General features: G+C 49.8%; 1 protein-coding gene across 1 annotated transcript in view; it reads right to left on the bottom strand.

The window, feature by feature from the left end:
• The window catches only part of STAC (SH3 and cysteine rich domain), a 59,615-nt gene extending 45,280 nt beyond the window's left edge, over positions 1–14,335 (bottom strand). Inside the window, exon 1 of the mRNA XM_031951486.1 lies at positions 13,599–14,335. Within this exon, the coding sequence (XP_031807346.1) occupies positions 13,599–13,718 (120 nt within the window). The 5' untranslated portion in view covers positions 13,719–14,335. The remainder of the gene's footprint in view (positions 1–13,598) is intronic.
• Positions 14,336–24,786: the final 10,451 nt, after the last annotated feature.

The following is a 24,786-nucleotide window of genomic DNA, read 5'->3' as shown; positions in this document are numbered from 1 at the left end:
GACAGCTGGGTAATGGAGAGCTGCCATCATAGAGGTTGCCCAACCTCTTTCACCTTCTCCCTCTCTAAGACTGGGATATTCCAAGACCCACTCAGGAAGGCACACTGCTGTGTGAGTGGGATTTGGGTCCAGGCAAATCCATTCAGAAAGTTAATGAACAAGAGACCCAGAGGATTTTCCTTTCCCATCCTTCCCTGTGTGCTTGTGGCCCATGAAGATTCGCTCCATTGGAGAAGAACATGTGCAAAGCCCTGTCGGCTGCTCAAGCTCATGTTTTTATCAAAGACGTCTTCAGGTGGACCAGCCATTTCAGTATCAGATCTTTGTCAATGACTTTCACTTCTCTAGGATATCATCTGGTGAGTGGGAAGGAGAGACAATCGCTTTGACCTTCATGGGAGCATCGGTGCTGTTGAGACACTGTTCTGCTGGATGGCACAAAGTCTCTCTGTCTTTCTGAGCCTGGGCAGTTAGACGGCATCATAATGAATAGAGCATTGAATAAAGAGTCAGGAAATTCTGAGCTTAAATGTGGCTTCAGACACTTAATGTCTGTGTGACCCTAGGCAAGTCACTTAAGCTCTGTCTGCCTCTGTTTTCTTATGTGTAAAATGGGGATCAAAATAGTACCTGCCTCCTTGAGTTGTGGTGACAACAGAACAGGAGAAAATTCAAATAAAATACTTTGGAAACCTTAGCACATCATGCAAAAGTGAATTCTTTTTAATAGGAGCATCCTACAGATTTATAAAGAATGGGCATTTGGCTGAGATATTTGAATGGACAATTATTTGAGTCCAGGATTAAACCGGAGGAAGTTTGGAGACTGGATGGCATGGGAGAAATTGTGCAGCTTTTCTCCAGCCCCTAGCTGCTCTGGGAAGCAAAACCCTATGTTTTAAACATTGATATAACTGAGTCATGGGATCTCCAAAGAACTGGGATTGTGGGTCACTGAGGGGCTGCAGCCCAAGGCCAGTGGGCCTGGCCCTGTGATCTTAGGGGGACAGGGGGCCTCTGTTTGCCCTACATTAGGGCAGGGGTTAGTGATTGGTTCAAGCACCCCAAACTAGTGAATCGGGCCATATTCAATGAACTGCAAGATCCCCAATTGAAATGATTAAGCCTTGACTGCTCTGCTGAATGTGGACTCGCACCTCACATCCATGGATTCAAGTGGTTACTGAACCTTGGATGGAATACTTCCCCAGGAGTTTCAGTAGCTGTGTCCCCAAAGCATTGTTTTTGCAATGTTGGGTTGGTTTGGGGGAACTTCTGCATCGGGGCAACCCCTCAGGAAGGGTCAGTGGCAAGAAAACACCGAGTGGCCCATTGTAGGTGCAGTCGGGGAGTAGAGGACAGAGCCCTTGGCAGAGAGTTGGAGAGGCTCGATTTGAACCTTGAGCGCATCTTAGCCCTTGAGGGGCCCTGGGAGGTAACTCTCTGAGGCTGATCCATAAATCAGGGCTGTGTGACTAGATTGTCACTAAGGTCCCTTTTAATTCTTAATTCATCTAACGTGGGCACGTATTTGGAGGAGAGCCCTTCTAACGGATTACTGAAATGCTTAGGAAGAACGTTTTTGAAATTTGACAAATGTACCTGTTTTTTCATGGAAGAAAATAACCAAATCTGGCTACTGCTTCCTGGTGTGGCTCCATCAGCTACCCTGAACCAGGGGATATGGAGGGAGCCGGAGCTAAAGTATCTGCCTTTTTAATTTTTTAATGGATTCACATGTAGCAGGTATATCTGACAAACTTGCAGCTTTCCCGGGAAATGCCCTCCACCTCCTGGAGCAGCGAGGCAGCTCTTGCTGGCTTTCCGTCGAGCCTCCCAGCTCCAGGCTGTTTGATGGCCCCTGGGCCACTTGCCGGCACTGCTGCCTGCTGCTGGGCACAGGTGGCTGGGCTCTGGCTCCTCCGTCAGCTGCCGTCCCCAGGGACTGAATGTGCACTGAACTGACAAACAATAACAAGAGCTAACACTGAAACGGGGCCTACTACGTGCAGGCACTGTGTAAGTGCTTTACTATTATCTCATTTCCTCACACCAACTCTGGGAGGTTGTAAGTGTCAATAGGGCAACCCTGGGCAGAAAAGCTTGGGTCGCTCCTGTGCGCACATTGGAAATCCATCCCAGGCTGGCCCAGGGGTTATTACCCGACAGGACCAGAGGACTTGTTTACTAACACGGAAGCTTTGGGGACTATTCTCTTGGTCATTTGTCAAGATAAAAATAGCAAAACAAAAACACAAACAAAAATACCCTCCCTTTCTCTCTCATTTCAGTTTAAAACACCAGCACCCACAACTCTCAAAATGAAACATGCCATAGATTCTGGATTTTGCTTTGATTTCTTTTTCTAGGCAGGGCCATAAAACCCACCGAAGTAGAGAGAACTCGGTTGGAAAGGTTGGACGTGAGTTATTCTCTCAGGAAGGTAAATGCTCCGCTTGCATTTTAACCTGTGTACGATGGCCACATTTCTGCTGTTCGGGCGACCTCGGGGCACGAGGCTGCCTTTCGCATTTATCTGTGGTCTTGCTTCACAGAGCTCGTCTCCCACACGTGGCATCTGAGAGCTTCACGCTGGGCTCCTATGGACACCGGTGCCCATCCCTGCCTGCTCCCCACTCTGCTCCATGGGAGGTACCCAAGGACATTCACTGTGGGAATCTTCAGCAACCGGCCAGGACTCAGTTCTCTCGGTCTCCCCTGAAGAGGATAAAAGCTCCCACCTCCCTTCACGTTAGCCAGCTCTCTATCACTGAAACAATAAATTAGGGAACTCTGCTTTCCAATGATGAATGACAGGACTTGGGCCCTAGAGGGACACAAACCAAGTGGGCCACACAGCAAACCTGCTTTAAGATACTGAATCCCAGTAATTAAACAAACAGACCACGGGAACATCAGTCAGCACTAGCTCATTAGTTTTGCGTTTTCCATCTGATAGACTGGCATTTTAAAGAGGAATAATTAATCAGGCTAGAAAGAGTCCTTCTCCCCACAGTATGGGTGCCCAGAGGGAGCCGTCGCTACCACAATATTTCTTCTCGGTGAGAAGCAGGACTGATGTTTTTATCAGAAAATGAGCAACTGTCCTTTCTGCAGATGATTTTTAAAAGGTTCAGTGTGATTTTTATTTAATCTCCAGTCCAGTTCCTTCCATGGAAATCCATTTCTAATTTTATAAGTCAAGAGGAAAATATTGTTCAATGATGAGATTCACTTCAGAGCTGCCCTTGTGTAGACACATCTGAAGCCCATCCTGGCTGCCCCTGAAGTGGCCTGGGCTGGATAGCAAGCCCTCACCATGGAAATCCTTGCTTAAGTAAACATGTCATAAAAACTAGAGCTGGACCAAAGTCATCAGGCAGTCTTTAGCGCCGGTTCTGACCAACTGACTCATGTTTATAGAGGAGGCTCAATGGGGAAGTTGGGTCCTGCCCAAATTATGGCCAGACAGGTTGGCTTTCCATTCAGATGACCCTTAGAGACCCTAAAAGTCTTCATGGTCGGAGAAAATCATGTCCACACACCCATCTAGCACTGACAAAACAGCTTTACTCTGGGCTCAGCCAAGCCTGCAACATCCAGAAACCCAGAGCCATGGAATCTGAGACTCGGAAAGGGTCTCATTGGTCCTTGAAAGGGATTGTTCCAGGAAGACACATACCTGAAAGGAATTCTCACTAGGATACATTTCCTAAGACATCCTCTGGCCTCCACTGAAAATCCCCCCGGAACGGGAACCCTCCACTTCTCAGGACGGGCCTTCCCATCATCGGCACCTCAGCTGGTTGAAGCATTTCCCCTGGACTCAAGCCTCTGGTTTTTCAAGGCCCACCCACTGTGCCTGGTTCATCCCCCCCAATACCAAGCAGAATCAGGTTAATCCCTCTTTCACACGGAAGTCTAGGCATTCGAATTTGAATTGATTCTGGCTTAGTCCAGGGGAAATTTGGCCACAGAATACTCAGGAAAGGCAGCAAGCTGGCACTGTGGAGAGAGGGCTGGACCTCGAGTAAGGAAGATCTGAGTTAAAATCTGGCATCAGAATATCCATGATTGGCTTCAGGATGAAGAGCTAGATCACCGTGGCTACCTAGCCCTACTGACAGCTTACAGAGGCAATCTCATATTGACAAGATTAATAAGATCCTAAATATTATGATGTGGGCTGTCCTGGCACATGTGTGACCTTGGGCAAGTCATCTGAATTTCTGCTTACCTCGGTTTCCCTTTGTGTAAAATAATGGCATTAAAACTATTACATAACATCATCTGATAAGGTTACTGTAATGATCAAATGAGATAATGCTTTTCAGTGAGATGTGATATAAATGCTAGTTATAGTTTTTAGTTTGAAAACTGAGCTGGCTAGTAAGGGCAAGAAAAGAAAGGGTTATAACTAAGGCTGACTGAAAGCAGACTGAAGGTTGGGAGAATACAGTTTTGGGGTGGCTGATATTTTGGCAGAAAGAGACAGGCACTGGGCCCCCGACACCCCAAGCCTGACTATGAGGATAAGGAAGTGGTCACCAGCAGCCCTACTGTGTTAACTTCTGCCCCGAGTTAAGCTAATGGAAGGGTATTTTAAAGCAGGAAAATACTCTGGGAATGAGGAAGAGAAGGTTCTAAGTGGGTCAGGTCCTGAACTGGGCCGACTGGGTGACAGTAGAAGATCCATATTGAGAGATGGAGGGCAATAAGGTTAGTTAAGAGGGCTGGATCTAAATGGAAGAGGGCTTGGAAAAGCAGACAAAGGAGCCCGAATCTGCTGAGGTTGGCCGGAGGAGAGGAGGGCCATGAGCTATTTTTCTTGGCACCTACTCTTAACTAGTTGGGTGGGAGTCCAAGGTGGGTTGCCAGAGACAGCTGATGGCAGCCGACCTTGGTGATGGCCCCGGTGAGGTTAGAGGGCCATTTTGGACTTGTTCTTCCCATGATACAGTTGGGGATGAGTTTTGGTCCAAGAGTACAATGAAGAACAGAAAATGATGTCATTATGTTGGCACCAAATCCCAGCTGAAAGAGAGGGTGGCAGAGGGTGCAGGGGCCCATGAGCCACTGCACAAGACTCAAATGGTCTTTTTTGACCATTTCAGCAGGTCACCGTTGTTACCACAACGTTTCTTCTCAGTGAGAAGGAGGACTGATGTTTTTATCAGGATGGAGCAGATCCCGACCCTGGCACTTTCTGCTGTCTTGCTTTTAAGTTATTTCCAACATTACCATTTGTGACACCTCATACTATGGTAAACCATAGCTTCTGGTTGGCCAGAACTTGTATAGAAGTAGTGAAATTAGCTCAGTTCATTCACTGAATCATAAATGGAGAGCTAAGAGGCCATTGAATTCAATCTTTATTTTATAGATGAGGAAACTGAGGCCCAGGGAGGGAAGTGATTTATTTAAGGTCCCACTGGAATAAATGTCTAAGGTAGGGATTGAACTCAGGTCCTTTTGCTCCACATTCAGCATGCTCTTTATTCAACAAACATTTATTAAACACCTACTATATGTTTAAACTTATTTTAAGTCTTTTGTTTGGCAAATATGCTGATTTTTTAAAAAGTTTTTTTTTTTAATTAAAGCTTTTTATTTACAAAACATGCATGGGTATTTTAAAAAAGTTTTAATGAAATATTTACATAAGAACTAAGATCCTGAAAAGCTTATAAAACATCACTGTTCTACTGACTTGTATTCAGAATTAAAAAATATTAATTGTGCACATTTCCTTCAGTTTTGAGGCATAACCTGGCCATTTAAAATAGAAGATCCTAATGATGTGCATTACTACTGCATGTAATTAACTAGGGCTAAGGTGGGTATAAATAGAAGTAAAACGTGTAGCCTGTTCTTCAGAAACATAAAGCCTAGAGGAGTCACCGATGCACCAAAGATAGGACACAAATCTCCAAAGAGGGACGTTAGGGAGCAATGAGGCTCCAGCATTTGGAGAGCTCCTAGGAAGCAGCGGCTCTGTGGCACCATTTTGTATTTGGCGATCAGCAAGGGACTCTTAGCTGCTGATCCAGTAGCACCAGAGCAAGATAAGAAGGGGCAATGCTCAGGCCATGGACTTGCTTAGAGCTCCCTGGTGACAGCGTCTGCTGGCATGATGAAGAGACCTGGCAGAGGCAATTAGCTAGGGCAAAGTGCCAATGGTTTCATTTGCTGGAGAGAAAGCAGGGTGGGGCAGGCAGGAAGAGATCCCATGGGCCTGCAAGGATGGGGCTCTATGTTCTTCCCAGCAAGGACAAAGAGCTTCATGTAGATAAAGGCAGAATAAAGTGGTTGTTGATTTTTTAATGCAGAAGAAGGTGAAAGGGTGACAGAATGTCCCTCAACTCTTTTGCCCAAAGGGATAGGAAACATTCCTGGAAAGGATTGAAGAAACTCTAAGGATTCCAAGGAAACCAAGAGGAATCTAAGCCAGGTAGTGGAGGTGGAGGGTGCAAGGAGGCGACACAGAGGGAACAGTGAAGACGGAACTCATCTGAACCCTTGGAGCTGCTGTTGCTGCCCTGGAATAAGGCCCTTAGGTGAGGTGGGATCTGGACCTTCTGGAGGAAGAAGCAGCTTCATATACCTCAGAGGGGTGCCTAGACACACCATCTGTAGCCAGAATATCCATTATTGGCTTCAGGATGAAGAGATAGATCACCGTGCTTGTCTAGCCCTGCTGACAGCTTACAGAGGCGATCTCTTATTAACAAGATTCCAAATATTGGGATGATCGGAAGAGAAGAAGTGTGCTGTCCTGGCAGAGGTGACAAAGAGCCTCTGGAGATCCGATACGTCCTCTCCATTTCTAATGACATATTGATGGGGCTGGAGCATAAGTCAGAAGGAACCCCAAAAGCAACTCGGGGAGATCTGGGAAGGCAGCTGCCATTTGTGAGGGATCAGCTGGTACATCCATCATTTGGAGCAGTTGAAAGTAGAAACAGAAAAAGAAAAATGAAGACCTAGGAAGAAAATCTGTGGCTAAGAAGACGGAGGTGGAGAATAGATTTGCGTTCCAGATTGGGACTGAATGTGCAGAAATAATGGGCCTTGGGACCAGACACGGAACCCATCTGCCAGTGACCTAGAAGTGTTTGCTTGGAAGTTTGTTAATGTGATCTTTAGAGTTAGGGAGTAAAAAGGGAAGGGGAGGGACACAATAGACACACTAGCCGGAGCAGCTACCAAAGGCAGCAATAAGGAAAACCCAAGAGGAAAATCAATGCAAAAGCTCAGCAGTTTACAAGAGATTAACTGAAAAGGGCCAGAGAGAAATGCTTCTGGCCTTAGATGTTTCAAAACCAGCGTTCAAAGTAGGAATAACAAACCAAGTCAGGGCCATCCAGAGGGGCAAGAAGATCTGTCGGCATTGCTGAGTGCTGCTAGCGAGGACATTAGACCAGAATAGAGCAGTGGGGAAGGTCTGCCCTATTTCCAAGGACTGTTTTAGGTGAAAGGGGCAGCAAAGTGGCAACACACATGCACACAATATGCACACACATACGCATGTGTGCGTACACACACACACACACACATACTATAGTCACATACATGAATATGGGGAACCACACGAGAGAGTGAGAGGGGAGGGGAAAATGAAGGAGAGAAAGGAGGGATTGTGTGGGGAGTCGCTGGAGATAGTACTCCCTCATCCCTCTGTTCCCTGCACTCTGACTTCTGACCTCACCACAGAACTGAAACTGCTCAGCTCTCAGTGACCCATGCTGCTCTCTCTGCTGTGGGTGACAGTACTGATCCTCTTTTTCTGGACACTCTCTAACTTGGGCTTCTGGGAAATTGCTCTCGGGGATCTCTTCCTAATAACCGAGTGTGTCTTCTTCAAGGCCTTAGCTGAATCCTCAGCCACTATAGACCTTTTAACCATGGGTATCCCTCGAGGTTCTACTTGTCCTCTTCTTTTTTCTCTGTATTAATTCGCTTGGGGATCTCCTCAGCTCCCAAGACTACAATTATCACCTCTATCAAGACAGCAATCCAACCTCTACCTACGGCACCTTTGCCTCTTTCTCTCTTCCTCCATCATGGCCAACATGTGACTCAGTTCTGTGGGCTCTGCTTCCACCCTGTCCCTTACAAACATCCCCTCCGGTTCCATCCATCAAATGTTGGTTCAGTGTCTGTGGTTTGGAGGCTTTTTGCAAGTGTGTGGAATACAAAGCCAAAAGGAAAGGCTCTCCAGGCCTCAGCCAGCTTCCCTTCTTCTCCACTTGCAGACTTTCTATCACAGAAAACTAGACAGAGGTAGAAGGGTCTTAAGCACCATGGGATCCAAGGCCCTTATTTGACAGATGAAGAAACAGGGCCAGAGAGGCAGGACTAGGCAAAGTCACCGAGTTAATGAGTGTCTAAAACGGCACCAGCCTCTGAGCCCATTGCTCCATCCAGTCCCACTACTCTAGTGCTGGGATTTCTGCCCCTACATCTGGTGTTCCATCCCCCACCTTCCCCTGCCTCACAATGAAGGCACTTGGATGACTGTTATGGAGACAGAGGCTCAAAAAACATGCCTGTCTATGTGCCTCTGGGTGAGTCTGTGTGACCCTGGGCAAGTCATTTAACCCCAATTGCCTCAGCAAAAAATCATGCCTTGTAATGCAGATACATACCTGAAGTAAAAATAAAAAGCAATAAATGGTAGGAGTGTGTGCCTCCATGCTGAATCACACACACACACACACACACACACACACAGTGTGCCTGATGGTATACACAGTGTATACAGTACATATGCATCTGTGCACACAGGCACACACTTGTGCATGCACATGCACACACACATACATGTGCAGGTGCACACACACTCACACACGCCCCTTGGTTGGTTCTGGTTTTGGAAAAACCCACGCATCCTATAGGAGTTTCCGATGTCAACAAGCTACTCTAGGCAAAGTAAAGTCTTTGTGGTTTTCCCCTTTTACTCTGGGATTTTGGGACTGGTTTCAGTTTCTAATGGAAAGTAAGTGTGCAAGGAATTTAACTCAATTATTTGTTTCACATAATTACTTAATATAATGAATTTGTTTTAAGTCTTCCTTTAGAAGAACTTAATGTCTCTCTCTGTTTCTCTCTGTCTCTCTCCCTCTGTGCTTCCCTTCTTCTCCCTCTCTTTCTGTCTCTTTGTCTCTCTATCCCTCTCTTTCTCTCCCTCCCCCTCCTTCCTTCCTCCCTCTCTTTCCCTCCCTCTCTCCCCACTTTCTCCGTCTCTTTCTCTCTCTCACACACATTTACTCTTCTAAATATGATACAAGATAAGCAGTCAAAGGGGCGCCGAAGGAGAAAGCCTGAGCAAAAGCTGAAGATTTTTGCAGAGAGGAAAGAGAGCATCAGCTGGGGAAGCAAGGCAGGCTTCATGGAGGCGATGGCCCGTGAACCGAGCCACTAAGAGAGAGAAGGTTTCTCAGAGACAATGAGGGGGCCTGAGGGATGGCAGGTGCAAGGACATGGAGGCAAAGGAGAGTGTGAGGAGATCAGAGAGCAGCTGGAATCCAGGTTGGCTGCAATGGCCGGCAGGCTGGGCTGCTGCCAGACAGTGTGGGGCCTTGCATCTGGGGCTGAAAAACTCGGATTTTAACCTAGAGACAACGGGGGATCGTGGAAGATGTTTCTGATCCGGGAGTGATCACTGTGCCGCAAGAACAGAATTTTGGAAATGTTGTGAAGGATGGGCCGGGAAGAAGAACCCACGTAAAGGTTATTGGAGTAGGGTGGGTGAGAGACAATGGGGGCTGCACTTGGGGGAGTGGGGAGGGTCGAACTGGGTTGGGGGCAGGTAGATCTGGGCCTAGATACCAGGTTAGACATCCATTGGCTTTTCCCAATCCAGCCTCTCGGGCCTTGTTTCCTCATCTGTCAAATAAGGGCCTTGGACCCCATGGTGTACAACCCCTTCTGCCTCCAAGTCTAGGATTTGGGGATTTCAGGTCTGGCAGTGGAGAAAAATGGACGCTCACCCTTCCCTCCTATTGGACTGTGAGCTCTCGTGCTAGAGAAGTCATCTAATGGCAAGCATGCAGTAGGTGCTTAATCAATGTTTGTGAAACCAAAGAATATACGTGCCTATGAAACTGAATCAGGGATTTGGAGCTGAAAGGGGCCTCAGAGCTTGGCTACGCCAGCCTCCTTATTTTACAGAGGAGCCCGAAGCCCTTAGGAGGTGAGATGATTAGCCCAAAGTCACTCAGCTTGTGACTGACTGAGGTGAGATTTGAATCCAAGTCTTCCTGACTCTCAGTCCTTCTTGGTGATGTTTCTAAGTCCACAGAACCAGGGGCCATTCTAGGCTCGGACCACTTCATGAGCCGCCCTGCCCCCACTCATCATCAGCTACTGTTCAGCCTCCTGGAACAGGGACTCGTGGACGCAGGCTTTATGGACAAGGGCCTCAGTGCTGAAAGGATCTTGGGCCCCCTGGCATCTCCTCTGGTCATTCCCAGAGTGTGTCCCGCTGAAGACCTTAAGGATCTTCTGGGCCTTCCTATGACTGCCCCAGAGACAGAGAAAGAAGTCTTGTGCTAGTGTGTATTTGCACACATATACGTGCGTGTGTGAAAGGTCTCATTTAAAGGATCTGGCTCTGACACCCTACTGACATCTCTTCCTCTGTAGTCATAGCCAGGTGGGCTTTGCTGGGGCAGTCCGGGAAGTCCCAGGGACCCCCTCCAGGCGGGGCCTGGGCAGGTGTGAGCAGAGCCACGGAGTCCGTCTGTGAGCCCGTCTGTGAGCCCGTCTGTGAGCCCTAACTCGTCAGACAGATACAGAAGGCTGCGCCGCTCAGGCCTGGGTCGCCTGTTCCGATCACAACTGGATTCTTGCTTGACAGGATGATTTCCCGTGGGGATCCCCAAGCTCTGGTTCATTTAAAGAGGGGTTGGTCTTTAAATGTGCTTCTCTGCATCATTCTCACTGCCAAGCCAGAGGCCCACCTGCAGCTGGTAACGTGAACGGTGACCTGGGAGCAGAGGAAAAGCTCTCTCCCGCCCGAATGCCCGTTGGAGGCAAGTCTGGGGAACAGCCACCGATCAGTCAGACTTAGGTGAGGGACGGATCATGACAAGCCACCCATGAGAAATGAGACGTGGGGGAGGGGGACAGAGCTAGAGCCTGCTCTGTGTGAGGGGGCATGTATATGTATGTGTGTGTATATGTATGTATATGAGCATGTGTGCATGTAAATATATGCGTGGTGTGTCTGTATATACATGCAATGCACGTATGTGTATGTATACACATATGTGTATATGGTGTATATATGTGTGTATGTGTGGTATGCGTGTGTGTGTGTGTGTGTGTGTGAGGAGGGGAACTATAAGGCTGCTGCAGAATGTTTCAGGGAGAAGAAAGCTTTACCACAGCCGTGTGACCATGGGCACAGTGCCTCGAGCCTCAGTTTTCCTTGTCTATAAAATGGAAGTGCTGCTGACAGTACGTGCGCATGTAGCCTGCAAGGTTATTGGGAGGAATATGAGCTCTAGATGAAGGCCTTGGGAGTCACTAGGTGCCAGTTTTTATTTTTATTGATTTCTTTATGCTGTAGCCCTCTTGGCAGAAATATGCCCTGCACCCAATTCACTCTGTTCCTGCCGGGAGGGCCCCGGCTACAGTTCTGCTTAGTAGGTGCATCAGAGCACCGGCTCTGGCTCAGGGAACTCAAACTTTCCCCTAGAGCCCGTTACTAACTTGGAACTTTGGGCAGGATGGTCTGAAAGAGCCCTTTGAGTGGGGACAGCCCTTGCTCTTTCTAAGTGGTTTCTCATGATGTTCAAACAGTTGGGCAAAAGCCCCAGACTGCCTTTTGCCTCTGGCCCCCTGATCTCTGGGGTGGGGGACAAGGGCACAGCCTAGGCGGCCCGGGAGGCTCAGGAGGTGAGCTGTGGCAAGAGCTGGGAATTCTTCCACAAGATCTCACCCCACAAGACTGATCCCTCTAATGAATCCTTCACAGAAGGTGCGATTGAGTGACATGAATGGAACTGAGGGATCCCACAGTTTCCAACTCGTTCTTTTTGTAGATTATGAGACTGAGTCCCCAGAGGAAAAGAAGTCTGCACAGAGGTGTGGGTAGTGTGTGGCACAGAGCTGCCTTTGGGCTCTCCCAGGAAGCTGGGCTTGGGCTCTCCCAGGAAGCTGGGCTTGGGCTCTCCCAGGAAGCTGGGCTTGGGCTCTCCCAGGAAGCTGGGCTTCCTTCCCTGCAGGTGGGTTCCATAATGTTCTACCATCATAGGTACATAGCTGCCAGTACGTATGAAAATGTAAGGAAGGCCGTTAGCACGTCCAAGTATACAGTGCAAGGAGAAATGCAACATTGTAGCCAAGTGCGAGTCTCTGACTGGGTAACAATGTAACGGATACCGGAAAGAGGAGCTGGAGAAAACAGGTTTTGGTGCAACAATGTAACCAGCCGCCCCCAGACAATGCCCCGGGAGTTTGTTCTGCCACTGTTTCGGTTAGGTTTTTTTTTTTTTTTTTGGGGGGGGGTAGAAGTATCCTTAAGTTGTTAGTGGAGTCTCTGACACAGTTACTCAAACTTTCAGCGACACCGCTGTAGCCCAGCCTCTCCCAGCTTAGAACGCCCCGACAGCCAGCACGGTGAAGGAGGGCTGCCATTCAGACCCCCAGCGACAGACGACTCGCTTAGCCCCTCTCTCTCACGCTCCCGATTTGCAGGGTCTCTCTCCTGCCCAGCCCACTGTGACACAGCTCTCGGAAGGAAGCCGCTCACACTCTGATGCTCTCGGCACACACGCACAGGAGGGCAAAACCCCGGGGAGGGGGGAGGAGGGAGAGGGGGCAAATCCCGTCCCAAATCACGAGCGTCTCTTCGTGATTGTTAAACCAGATAACGAGAAAGCTACCGAGATGGGACTGGACGCGTCGGGCTGGGCTGAAGGCGTGTCCCAGCGAGCATCGAACACCCAGCCGAGCTCCCGCCGGCCAGGTGAAGCCAGGGCTTTCTCTGTGGATCTGCTTGTGCCCCACCCAACATCTGGGCTGAGCTCCGGCCCTGGAGATCAGGGGCGGGGGGATCCCGGGGAGAGCCCCGCTGGGGCCCTTGCGCATCCCCGCCCAAGCGGCCCCCGGCAAATGGGGCCAGGCTTCCAGAGCTCGCCCCATTTTCTAGCTGGCAGCGGGAGCAAAGATACAGGAGAGGAGAGGGAGGGACCGGACAACTCGAGAGGGCTAGGGAGAAAAAGATAAGAGAGGAAAGAACGATGTAGAAGAGGAGAGGAGGGAAGAGGAAAGGAGGGGAGGGAGGGAGAAAAGGAGGGGAGAGAAGAGAAGCAGGGAAAGATGAGAAAAGAAGGCGGAGAGGTGAAAAGAAAAGAGGGAGAAGAGACAGAGATAGAGAGACACACAGAGAGATTCAGAGAGAGACAGAGAGACACAGAGAGAGACAGAGAGGCAAAGAGAGGCAGAGAGAGAGACACACACACAGAAAAACAGAGACACACACAGAGAGACAGACACATACAGACACAGAGAGACACACATACAGAGATACACAGAGACACGGAGAACTTGCAAGAAGGGGAGGTGGGGCCGGCGAGGCGAGGCAGTACCTTGGATTCCTGGCTGTGGGTCGAGGCTGGGGACGGAGGTCGCTCGGCGCTGCTGCCCCCTGGGTTCTCTTGGATCAGCTCGTGCCCCAGGTCCTCCCGGCGACTGCTCGGAGGAATCATTCTACCTTTCGAGGGAATCCGGGGGGTTCTGGTCCAGGCTGGAGAGCGGCCTCTTCCTGCCTTGGTTTCCCACAGCTCAGAAACTCTGCTCTCAGTTTGAATCAGCGAGCAGGGCTGGGAGCCTCTGACGTGGGGGCTCCGTCTCCCCTCCTAGCTTTCCTTTTCCACTCACGTTTCTTCTCTGCTAATATCTCCTCCCTCCCCGCGCCCCTCCCTCCTGCCTGCTCTGCGCCGCCCTGCCCCCTTCTGCCTTGCCCTCGCTCCTTCCCCGGGCAGCTCTGTTTCGAGGGAAGCCAGCCAGTGGCGGCGGCGGCGGCGGCGGCGGCGGCGGCGGCGGCGGGCTGGGCCGGCCCCGGGTCCGGGCCGGCTTCCCGGTGGCTCCGCAGGCCCTCCCGCCTGAGGTTCTGCCCGTCCCCCCGGCGGACCCCGGCGATCCGGGGGAGCGGCCGCGGAAGCGGGCAGGGCTGCTCCCACCCCCCGGGCAGGCGCTGAAAGAGCCAGGAGGGCGGGAGGAGGGAGGGAGGGAGGGAGGGGGAAGGACGGACGAGGGGCTTCCTCCGGACCGAGCGGCTTCTCGGACTGTCATAGCAGCGAGAGGAAGCCCGGGCGGACGTGCTCAGCTTCAGGATGCGCGCGCCCGGGAGCATCTCTGCCCTGGGGGCAAGCCCGTTGCCGGGGCCTGTGGGGTCGCTACCGGAGATCGCGGGTCCGAATCAGCGGGGGAGGGGGGAGGGGGAGGCCAGCCGAGGCTTTCGGAGGGGCAGGGAGCCTCGCGCCCAGGACGCCCTTCGCCTTGCCTGGGGAAGCGCCGGCTCCCTAGCCCATCTTTCTAGTTTGCTTTTTCCATTCTGCCTTTCGTCAAGCTCAGAGTCAATGAAATATTGGTGTAAATAGCCAGCGCTCTGCCAAGGCCAGAAGCTGTTCCGAGCATGGCCTGTTTCTGCCCAGCCCCAGGAAAACGGAGTTCGCATCAATCCGCAGGCTCCCACCGCCCCCGGCTGCCCCGGATCATTCCGGCCCCGGCTGCCCCGGTGTCCACTGGCCATGGGACCGCCCGGTCCTGGGACTGGAGGGGAACCGGCCTTGGCCAAGCGCCTTACTTCCGAGATGCAGGGAAGGCCCCCAGGTAGCACTGGGCAGAGCTGGAGCTGGATCCGATGCATCCACAAGCAGCTCCCTTCCCCACGCCCTGGCTGCCCCCAAACGCTTCAGGTAATGGAGAGAGCCCGCTGAATCTGGGGGAGCCAGTCACGCTTTTCTATCAAGGGGAGTTGGGCCGGATGATCGCTCCGTGCTGGGCACCCTGCTGTTCCCCAAGAAGGGACTGAACCTCCCGGCTGTGAATAGAACTAACATGTGCCTGGCTCTGGGGGCCCAAAGAATTAACCCCCCAAATGACCCCTTTAATTTTAAAATCAGGCTGTTTTCAGATGTTCCCAGGTTAGTAGAGAAGGCCTCCCAGATCTCTGGGGACAGAGGTCCTCCCTGTCTGGAGACAAAGTCGTGGGGACCCCAAGGCCTCTCCCAGCCATTCTGCAGATCACGGTCTGCCCGTGGTTTACCTCGGGCCCACTTGCCCATCGCCTTTCCATTGCTGAAGGAACATTCTTTGTAGCTCCCCCTCAGCCCTGTTTGGCAAGTACAGACTCTTAGACCTTCGAAGACAGGGCAGGGGTCAAACCTTGGCTGCTCATGGCATCCTACTGTTGGTATTATACATAACACTAGGCTATAGAATTAGATACAACAGAAAGCCGTGCACAGCCTATGTCATAAAGTGGGAAAATAACACACAGCATAAGAATGAGGCAACATGTCATATATTAGAGGTATAATGTAATGTAAAAACCACCTATTAGCTAAACATCGGCTTACTGGCTCTTCCTCATGCTTTCTCTTCATGCTGCTGCTGCTCCCTTTCCACTGGTGCTGCTCCCCACCTTAACTGGGCTTCCATGAACTGAATGGTCTCTCTCATAGGCCCTCTGACCCAGGCGATATCGGCCCGACACGGCCCCTCTGATCCAGGCTATATCAGCCTGACATAGCTCTCTGGTCTTTGCCTGAAAACCCTTAATGAAGGAGAGGAACCGGAACCCATCCCTCCCAATGCAGCTCGTCATGCAGGGGCCCTCTAATCCTAGGCTAGATTAGCCTGACTTGGCTCCTCTGATCCAGGCTATATCAGCCTGCCATGGCTATCTGGTCTTTGCCCAAAAACCCTTAGTGAAAGGGAAGAAGCGGGACCCACCCCTCCCAATGCAGCTCGTCGTGCTGGGGCACACTTCTAGTACTTTTGCCTCCAGCCCACCAGAATCAGAATCTGGCATTTTCATCCCGTGCTCTGGGGCCCAAATGAACAACTTCTCTCCTGTGGGATAGAAGATTTGAAAGATCTGAAGACAGCTCCTCGTCCCTCTTTCTCCCCAAGTCTTCTCTCCTCCAGGTCAAACATGGCCACTTATTTCAGCCAGGACTCTTCAGGGACCAGAGCCAGGTCACCTCGTTCTGGCCATGCTCTAGCCTGGCTACGTTCCTCCTGAAATGGAGCTCTCGGCCCTGAATGTAAGACTTCAAGTGTACCTTGACCAGACTCGTGGTGGGACTAGAGCCTCCTCCATTCTGAAAACTTGCAAGATCTGTCTAACCACAGCCCAGAACATCAGTTGCTTATTTCCCTTTCTGGCTGCCATCTGTGGAGCTTGTGGTCCTCCCGCGGTCTTTGACATAGTCACACCTTCACCATCCTGTCTCTGGACACTTAGTTTTTGAACCCAAACATCCCAGTGATATTTTGCCTTCTTAGAGTTGGCCCCTCCTAGTTTGTCCAAATCCTTTAGGGTTTAGCCAGAGTATTGAAATCTCTCTTAATTTCACGTAATCTACAAATCTATTAAGTAAGATTTCTATGCTTTCATTAAAATCACTGAATCTTAGTGTTTGTGACACATAGAGGGGGAAAAATTGGGGAGTTCATGTTCTTTTGAGATTTAGGGAGACCAGGTTATTTAATCAATAAGCATATTAAGAGTACTTTATGCCAAGTACCAGAATAAGTGCTGCTAATACAAGACTAGGAGCATGTCACCCACCCTCAGGAGTTCCTAGTCCACCAGGGGAAACTCTATGTATGTTTAAGCTTGTATTCAGAATATCGACAAGGTCATCGGAGGCGGGATGGCACTCATAGTTTGAGTATTAGGGAATGTTTCATGTAGGAGGGAGCGGGGAAGTTGCACTTTGGAGAAGAAAGTGTGTTAAGCTAAGCAAGCTCCCAGAGCCCCCCGATTCTTCAGAGGCAGTTCCGCCTCCTGGCCCCAGTCAGCACCAGCAGGCCCCTATTTAGCCGGTGCCCATGCCCACTGCCATCTCCTGCTTCTGGAAAAGGATTGTGTGGGCCTTTCCTCCTGCTTCTGTCTGTTGTGAGATGGACCCAGGAGCACTACTCTCCTTGAGGTTGGACCTACAATGGAGGTGGAGAAAGGGCTTGAACAAGCTAATCACATGTTTTCCCCCCAATACTTCTCTAATTGCTTATAGTCTTCCTGGCCCACTACCTCAGTCATCATCATACTCCAGGCCATTGATATTACTCTTGTCCTAGTGAGATTGAAACCCCTCGGTTACCAAAATACAAACCCTAATCCTCATCTGCAATTTACTCCTTCCTTAAACCCATCCACCTCAAGCCAGTCCCTCAGGATCTAGCCACCTTTCCCACTGGGCCTTCAGGAGCACTTGCTTCAGAATACAAAAACTGGCTTTTCATCTTTACTTCTTCTTTTCTCCCTCTTACCAACTTTGGCACTCATATGAGACCTGGCTCCTTGTGGGTGACCGGCTTCCCTGGTCACCCAGCACTATCCACACTTCCTCTCCCGCCCCTGTAAGTGCTGATTGATTTGGGGGGGGGAGGGAAGAAATGCAATCCTCATTGTTCCTCACTGCCAGCTCCATCCTCTCCCCCTGCCACATCCCTTAGCAGCTTTGCCTTCAAGATTTGTGCCATCCGCATTTGTCATCAAATGCAGACTCGCGGCCATCACTGAGTCTCCCCCTGACACTTTCTCTCTTTCCTGAATGAGCTCACAGTCTTTCTGTCCTCATCTCCTGTTCTCATGCGGTTGTTGTTCAGTTATTTTAGTTCTGTCTGGCTCTTCAGGACCCCGTTTCTGGGTTTTCTTGACAAAGCTACTGACGTGGTTGGCCATTTCCTTCTCCAGCTCATTTTACAGCTGGGGAAACTGGGGCACACAGGGTGAAGTGACTTGTTCAGGAAATGTGAATAACTAGGAAGTGTCTAAGGCCAGATTTGAACTAAGATAATCCTGACCCTAGATTGGTGCTCTATCCTCTGGGCCACCAAACTGCCTCTTCTCAGGCTAGGAAACTTCAATATTAACATCAATATTTCCTCAAGGATCATGCTACAGTTAATGATGTGGAGATTGGAGGAGGTAGAAGAGGGAGGGAGGGAGAGAGGAGAGAGAAAGGATGAATGAGTAAGTGAGTGAGAGACAGAGACAGAGGAAAAAAGGGATAGATTGAGGAGGGAGGTTACATATATTTGCATAAATATATATACATACATCTCTATGTATGTACAGAGACAAAAAGAGATAGAAACAGAGAGAGATTGAGAGGGAGAGAGATTATATATATGTACAGTATTTATACATACACACATATAAATATACATATAGAGAGACAGACAGACATATATATGTATAAACATTTATACATACATACATATACATCTCATATATAAGTATGTACAGAGAGAGATAGAGACAGAGGCAAAAAGAGATAAAGAGAGAGATTGAGAGGGAGAGAGATTATATATATGTAAAAATGTTTATACATATATGTGTGAATACACACACATAGGAGAGAGAGGGAAAGAGAGAGAGACAGACAGAGAGACAGAGAAAGAGAGAGGGAAAGAGAGAGAGACACAGACACACACACACACACACACAGAGAGAGAGAGAGAGAGAGAGAGAGAGAGAGAGAGACACACAGAGAGAGAGAGAGAGAGAGAGAGAGAGAGAGAGAGAGAGAGAGAGAGAGAGATTGAGGGGGAGAAGATTTTTCAAGCATGACTTTGGAAGATTAGAGAAAGGACAGGTGAAGTGAAGAAGGTTCACGTTTCTCTAGGTAGTTTCAGGAATGCTAAAGCTGCCCTCGTAAGGTTACATCATCAGGCCTGTATAAAATATATTCCATTGTATTGGCAGATGGAGTGATAATTACTGTTTAATTTATTAACTCCCTATGACTATGTTAGGGAGAGGGATACAGAGATAAACCAAAAAAACGGAGTTCCTGCTTTTCTTTTGTGGGAAACAAGATACAGCCATGGAAACAAGCAGAGAATATGCTCACCACAGTCCCTGGAGCCAGCACAGTTCCATCAGTATTGAGGCACGCTAGTCTAGCTTCATTTCTGGTTTATGATGATGGGGTTCCTAGTTTGTGAGACCAAAGGAATGCCCCATGGCTGTCTCCCCGGAGCAGTTTGTCCCCTTTCAGTTCCCTGTAGGCTGGCTGGTCCAAAAGTCACGGAGGGTGAAACAATTAACCAACAGGAAGAATCCTGAGCAATGGGTGGCTGCCCGTGTGGATGATGATCTCCAGGGGGAAAGCCCCCCAGAGTCAGTTGCAGTCCTGCTCTTTGACAGTTTGCCAAGGCAGCCTCATGCTATGTTAGCAGATTTGAAGGTCAAAGGAAACTCAGAGGCAAGGGGATTACGGTGTGTGGCAGAATTAGAACTGGGAAGAGCTTAGCAGGCTGGAATGATGGCTCTAAAGGAGTTGTACCTTAGTAGGGATAAGGAGGCATATGGATGTGGAGCACCGGTCCTGGAATCAGGAGGAGCTGGCCTCAAATGCTGCTTTGGCACTTAGCACTTGTGAAATAACCTGGGTCCCCGATGTTTCCCTCAGATTTATCAATTAAATCCCAGGAGAGGGTGATATTATGTTTTGGTGAAGGGAATATCTACACTGGGTGTTCCCTAGGGGGACAAAATGGCAGATTTTTTTGCACGTGTACATGAAATCCTTCCCACGACGCCAGCAAATCTACAGCATGTGTATAGGATTGTGTCAAGGGAGGAGGTGACACGGTTAGATAACTATGGATATGAAAAAAAAATCTAGTGAGTTTAGTGGCCAGAGGGGCTCGCATGAGAAGGAAAGTGATTTGGCTGCCCATGCGCCCAGTGAGCTTAGAGAGAGTTTGTAAAGGCTAGAAAAAAGGGCTCTAGATTCTGGGGCTTCTGCTGCTCTGGTCATACTACAACTGGAGAATTGGGCTCAGCTCTAGGAGGTTCAATCTGAGGAGGCCAGTGACAAACAAGAAGTCTCCAGAGAAGGAGAAATGAATGAGGAAAAAGAATCGATTCAGCTCTGACTCTGGACCAGTCATAGTGTTAAGGATGACCTGGATGGTGAGAATGATGAAACTATTACGTAAAGATTGGTTGGTACAAGACACTGGAGCTTGGGAAGAAAAGACTGAAGGGAAGAGGATAGGAGTTAAAGAACATTGCACAGTCTTGTTGTCCTTGGCACCAGGAGCAGAACCAGCAGGGAGGGTGCAGAAAGGGAGCTGCAGCTCTGAGGGAAAGCAAACTTCCCAGCACTCAATGGGGAATCCTCAAGCAGAGGCTAGGTGATCCTCCCCAGGGACGCCACTGAAGAGCCTTTTAAAATGGATGACTTTGAATCATGGACCTCTGGGGCCTTCCCATAATGCTTTCTCATGATCTCAGGCTAGATATGGACTCAGGAGTGCTCATTGTGGATGTGGTGCTTGAAGCAGAAGAAAGTAGAAGTTTTTTTGGGGGGGTTCTCAAAGAAGAGGGGGGATCAGAGGGCAAAGGACAGAGCTTTGGCAAAAACCCCCATAAGCCCATTGGGACAAACAAGCAGGGCCAAGGGAGGGGAAATAAGTGGTTAGTGATGGAGGGGGAAAATGGGGGAACTATGAAAAGCCTTTAGGAAGGGGAACCGACCATGGCTGATGCAGCAGGGTCAAGGGGAAGGAAGACCAAGGGAAGCCAGACTACTGGATTTGGTGATAAGGAGGCCTCTGGTGACCCTGGAGGGCCCAGTGTCATGAGGAGTGGGACAGGAGGAAAGGACTAGAAGAAGCCCCATGGTAGTTAGGAGGGTGACAAAGGGAGGAGCCGGTGGTGTTCCAATGAAGGGTGAGAAAAGATGAGAATCCAAAGGTGCGGCAGATCCCGGGCGTACCTCTAAAGCATGGTCAGCCTTGGAGTTTGGCTTTGTCTTTTTTAAACCCTACACATTATTGTGGAAATGTGTTCCACATGACTGCTCTTATATAATCGATATCATGTTGCTTGCCTTCTGGGGGTGGAGGAGGGGCAGGAGGGAGGGAGAGAATTTGAAACTGAAAATGTAAACAAATGATTATTAAAATTGTAACTGGGAGATATTTAATGAAAAAAAAATATCCCCCTGCCCCCACACTGTAGGCTCAGAGCACCACAAACAAGCAAGGAAGTCCTGCTGGATTCAGTCACTGTCTTTTCCAGCACCAGACCTTGATGTGGGCTAGGAAAAGGCACCTTCTATTTATTCTAATCACTAATCACCCTGAGAGATCTGTACTGGCACACTCAGCTCATCAGCCTTAATTAGCCCTCGGAGTTCGCAGGAGAGTGGTGGAATCAAGGATCTCAGTCTGACGCCAAATCTCTGGCCTGCCACGTTACTTAAGAGAAGTCTCTTCCCCCAGATATTGTCATTCTTGCCCACTCTGTCCTAAAGGAGAGAAATGCAAACCCCGAGACCTTGGGCTGATGCTTATCTCCGTGCACCGGGGCAATCTGGGAAACGTTTAGAAGTGCCCACTAAGTGCTAGGTACCTTGCTGAGCGCCAGGGATGGAATCGCCAATGAGGAATGGTTCATACCCTCAGGAGGTTACAACATTCATACCCTCGGGAGATTACAACGTACTGTGCCAGTTTTGCCATGGACTGCGACAAGAGCTTGCTGGCCTTTCCTCTTGTAGCTCCAACTGCCTCTGGTAGATCTTCTGGATGTGAGATAGACATCAGAAACTCAGCGTGACCAAAGCTGAACTCTTTTCTTTCCCCTAAACCTTCCACTTATTCAGCACCTTCTCTGTGCCAGGCAGTAGTTAATCCGCCCCCTCTGCCCAGCGTTATCCCCCAGGTTCCCAACCTAGGTTTTCTCTTCAAGTACTTACTATGACTCACCCCTCCTGCCCGCGTTATCCAATCTCTTGCCAAGATATGCCTCCAGTGCTCTGGGGTGAGCTCTCACCACTTTGCTCCTGGAGTATTGCGACAGCCCATTGGTGGCGGGTCAACACCTGTCTCAAGTCTGACCCTCCCCCCACTCTGGCCCGTTCTCCATTCAGCCACCACAGGGATTTTCCTAAAGCACAGGTGGGTCCAACCCTGTTACCCCCATACTCAAACACTCGAAAAACATTTTTTGTTTGTTTGTTGAGAGGATCAAATGAGATGATGTTTATAAAAAATATTTAGCACAGTCTCTGGCACAGAGTAGGGGATTATATAAATACCTATTCTCCTCCCTCCCCTCTCCTTCCTCTTTAATAAACTCCAGTGGCTCCTTATCACCTCCAGAATCAAAAACAAAATCCGGTTTGACATTCAGCGCCCGTCAGAGCGTTGCCCTCTCCTACCTTCCAAGCCTTCTTATGTCTTTCTCCCTATCTGATCCAGTGTCACTGGCCTCCTGGCGGGCCCACAAACCAGACCCTGCATCTCCTGACTCGGGGGATTTTCTCTGGCTGGATCCTCTGCCTAGAACGCTCTCCCACCCTCCTGATTCCTTTAAGTCCTTACTAAATCCACCTTGTCCAGGAAGCCCTCTTAATTCTAGTGCCCTCTCTCATACTTATTTCCTACTGATCGCACATGAGCTTGTTTTGTATATATTTGTTTGCATGCCGACTCCCTCATTAGATTGTAATCTTTTTAAGGGCAGGACTGCTTTTTACCATTCTTTGAACCCTCAGCATTTAGCACACTGCCTGGCATATAGAAGGTGCTTAATAAATGCTGATTTTCTTACTGACAGAACAGTCTCACCCTGAGCCTCTTTTATCCTAGTTCTTACCTGGATAGAGAGGTCATAACCTCTGTGTAACTTTGGTCAAGTGCAGCTTTGTGGCTCGGGGATCAAACTAATGGAAAGGACTCAGAAAGGACTCATGTCTCTTGCAGGAGATGTTTGGGTTCCAAGCTCCACAACTCAAATGGACTTTCAAGCTTCCCGAGCTTAGCTGGGTCCTGCCTCAGACTGAGCTTCTTTCATCCTCTCAGTTGTCCTCTGGCATGGACCCTTTCAGAAGCTGGAGAATCCAGAGCAGGGAGGAAATGGAGAACTCGCCAGTCTGAGCCCCCTTTCATTTCACAGGCCAGGAAATTGGAGTCCAGAGAGTTCAAAGTCTCAGTCAAAATCAGCCTGCAGCTGGCAGCAGATTGTGGGGAGGGGATGGGCTGATGGTCAGGAAAATGATGGTGAGTAGAAGTGGGACCAAGGTTTAGTGTTAGAAGAAGAATTGTGGACAGGAGATCAGCAGACCTGAGTTGAGGTCCCTGTGACTTTGAGTAACTAGCCTCCTTCCTTCGGGCCTCCAAGTACCATGAGAGGATTGTACAACATGACGCTTGGGGCCATCCCAAGACTGACCCTCTAGGACGACATCCCACTTCTGGGAGCCTAGTGAGGCTTTCCCCTTCAGCTAAGCGATTGAGAAAAATTACTCCCAGATAGACCATCCCAAATCTGTGCACTGCTGCTGGGCCAGTGTTCCTGCCATTGACTCAGCTGCCATCCGGCAAAGTCGATCTCTGGGACTACCCAGGCCGGCCGTGGTATCTCCCAGAAACCCCTAAGTCTGATCGGACTGGAGAGCAGCATCTGCTCATTGGGACAGGGGAGGCAGCAGGGGACAGTGGATAGGACTCAGACCTGGAGTCCAGGAGACAAGGTTTGAATCAGGTCTCGCCATCCCTGAAGCACCCTGGGTAAGTGCCTTGACTTCCAGCAGCTTTCAGAGGGTGACAACAAAACCAAAGCGTCCCTCCCTGTGGCAGCTCCGAAGACTAATTGAGGAGCAGCCGGAGAAACTCTACCACAAGATTTGCAGAGCGATTTCTGGGACCCCGGGTGGCAGTGCTTCGTTCCATCATCAATACTCCTCCCCTGGGTAATATCCTTTAGATATGGGCCCCCTTGATACACGACAGCAGCCCAGAGCAGCAGCATTTGGAGCCAGCTGGGCTCTCTCTGGCTGCTTCCCGCTTGTCTTGGGTTGAGCTTCCCTTTGTCCATGTCTGTTCTATTGTCCCATCCTCCTGTCTGGCCTAATGGTGGCCATGGCTTTGCCTTCTCTCTGCCCTCTCTCAGCCCGCTCCCAGTTCCTCTCTCTGCAGTTTTCCTATTGTCCCAGACAAAAGTTTCATAAAACCTCTTTTGGAGGATTCAGCCTCCCTCTCCAGCCTCCAGATCTGAACTCTTCAGGACCATTCGATGCCTTCCCATTCATCCTCAGGCGCCTGCTGGGAGTCTAGCCTTCACAGGAGGGGTTTTAAAAGCTAGTGAGCTGGGGTCTTCTGCCTGTTTAAAGGCAGTGTTAACAGTCACCAGGGAGATCTGAAGCCTGGCAGGAGAGTCTCCAGGTTAGTCCCTCCTGTCTCTGAGCCACGCCTTCCTCTCTCATGAAGGAGACACTGATGACGTGGTTCTGAACGTCCACCTCAGTTCCATTGCCTCTTCCTGCCCTCCGGCCTGACGTGAAAAACATTTGAGTGGAAGTGACCAAAGGGGATAGAATTTTTCATCCTTGAGGCTGACTTTCCACTCAGAATTTTAGGCCACAGGACGGCACCCTGAACTCGTGCTGAACACACTGAAATTCTGGTGTCTGAGCTCTAGCATCCTGGCAGCCGGGCCCAGTGGCGCCTCCTCCTGGCATCCTGGCAGCTGGGCCCTGTGGCGCCTTCTCCTGGCATCATGGCAACTGAGTCTAGTGG

This window comes from Sarcophilus harrisii, chromosome 1 (genome assembly GCF_902635505.1).
Source record: "Sarcophilus harrisii chromosome 1, mSarHar1.11, whole genome shotgun sequence".
In the NCBI taxonomy this organism is placed as follows: Eukaryota; Metazoa; Chordata; class Mammalia; order Dasyuromorphia; family Dasyuridae; genus Sarcophilus; species Sarcophilus harrisii.
The sequence above is the reverse complement of the archived record's forward strand: the minus strand, read 5'-3'. Positions and strand labels throughout refer to the sequence as shown.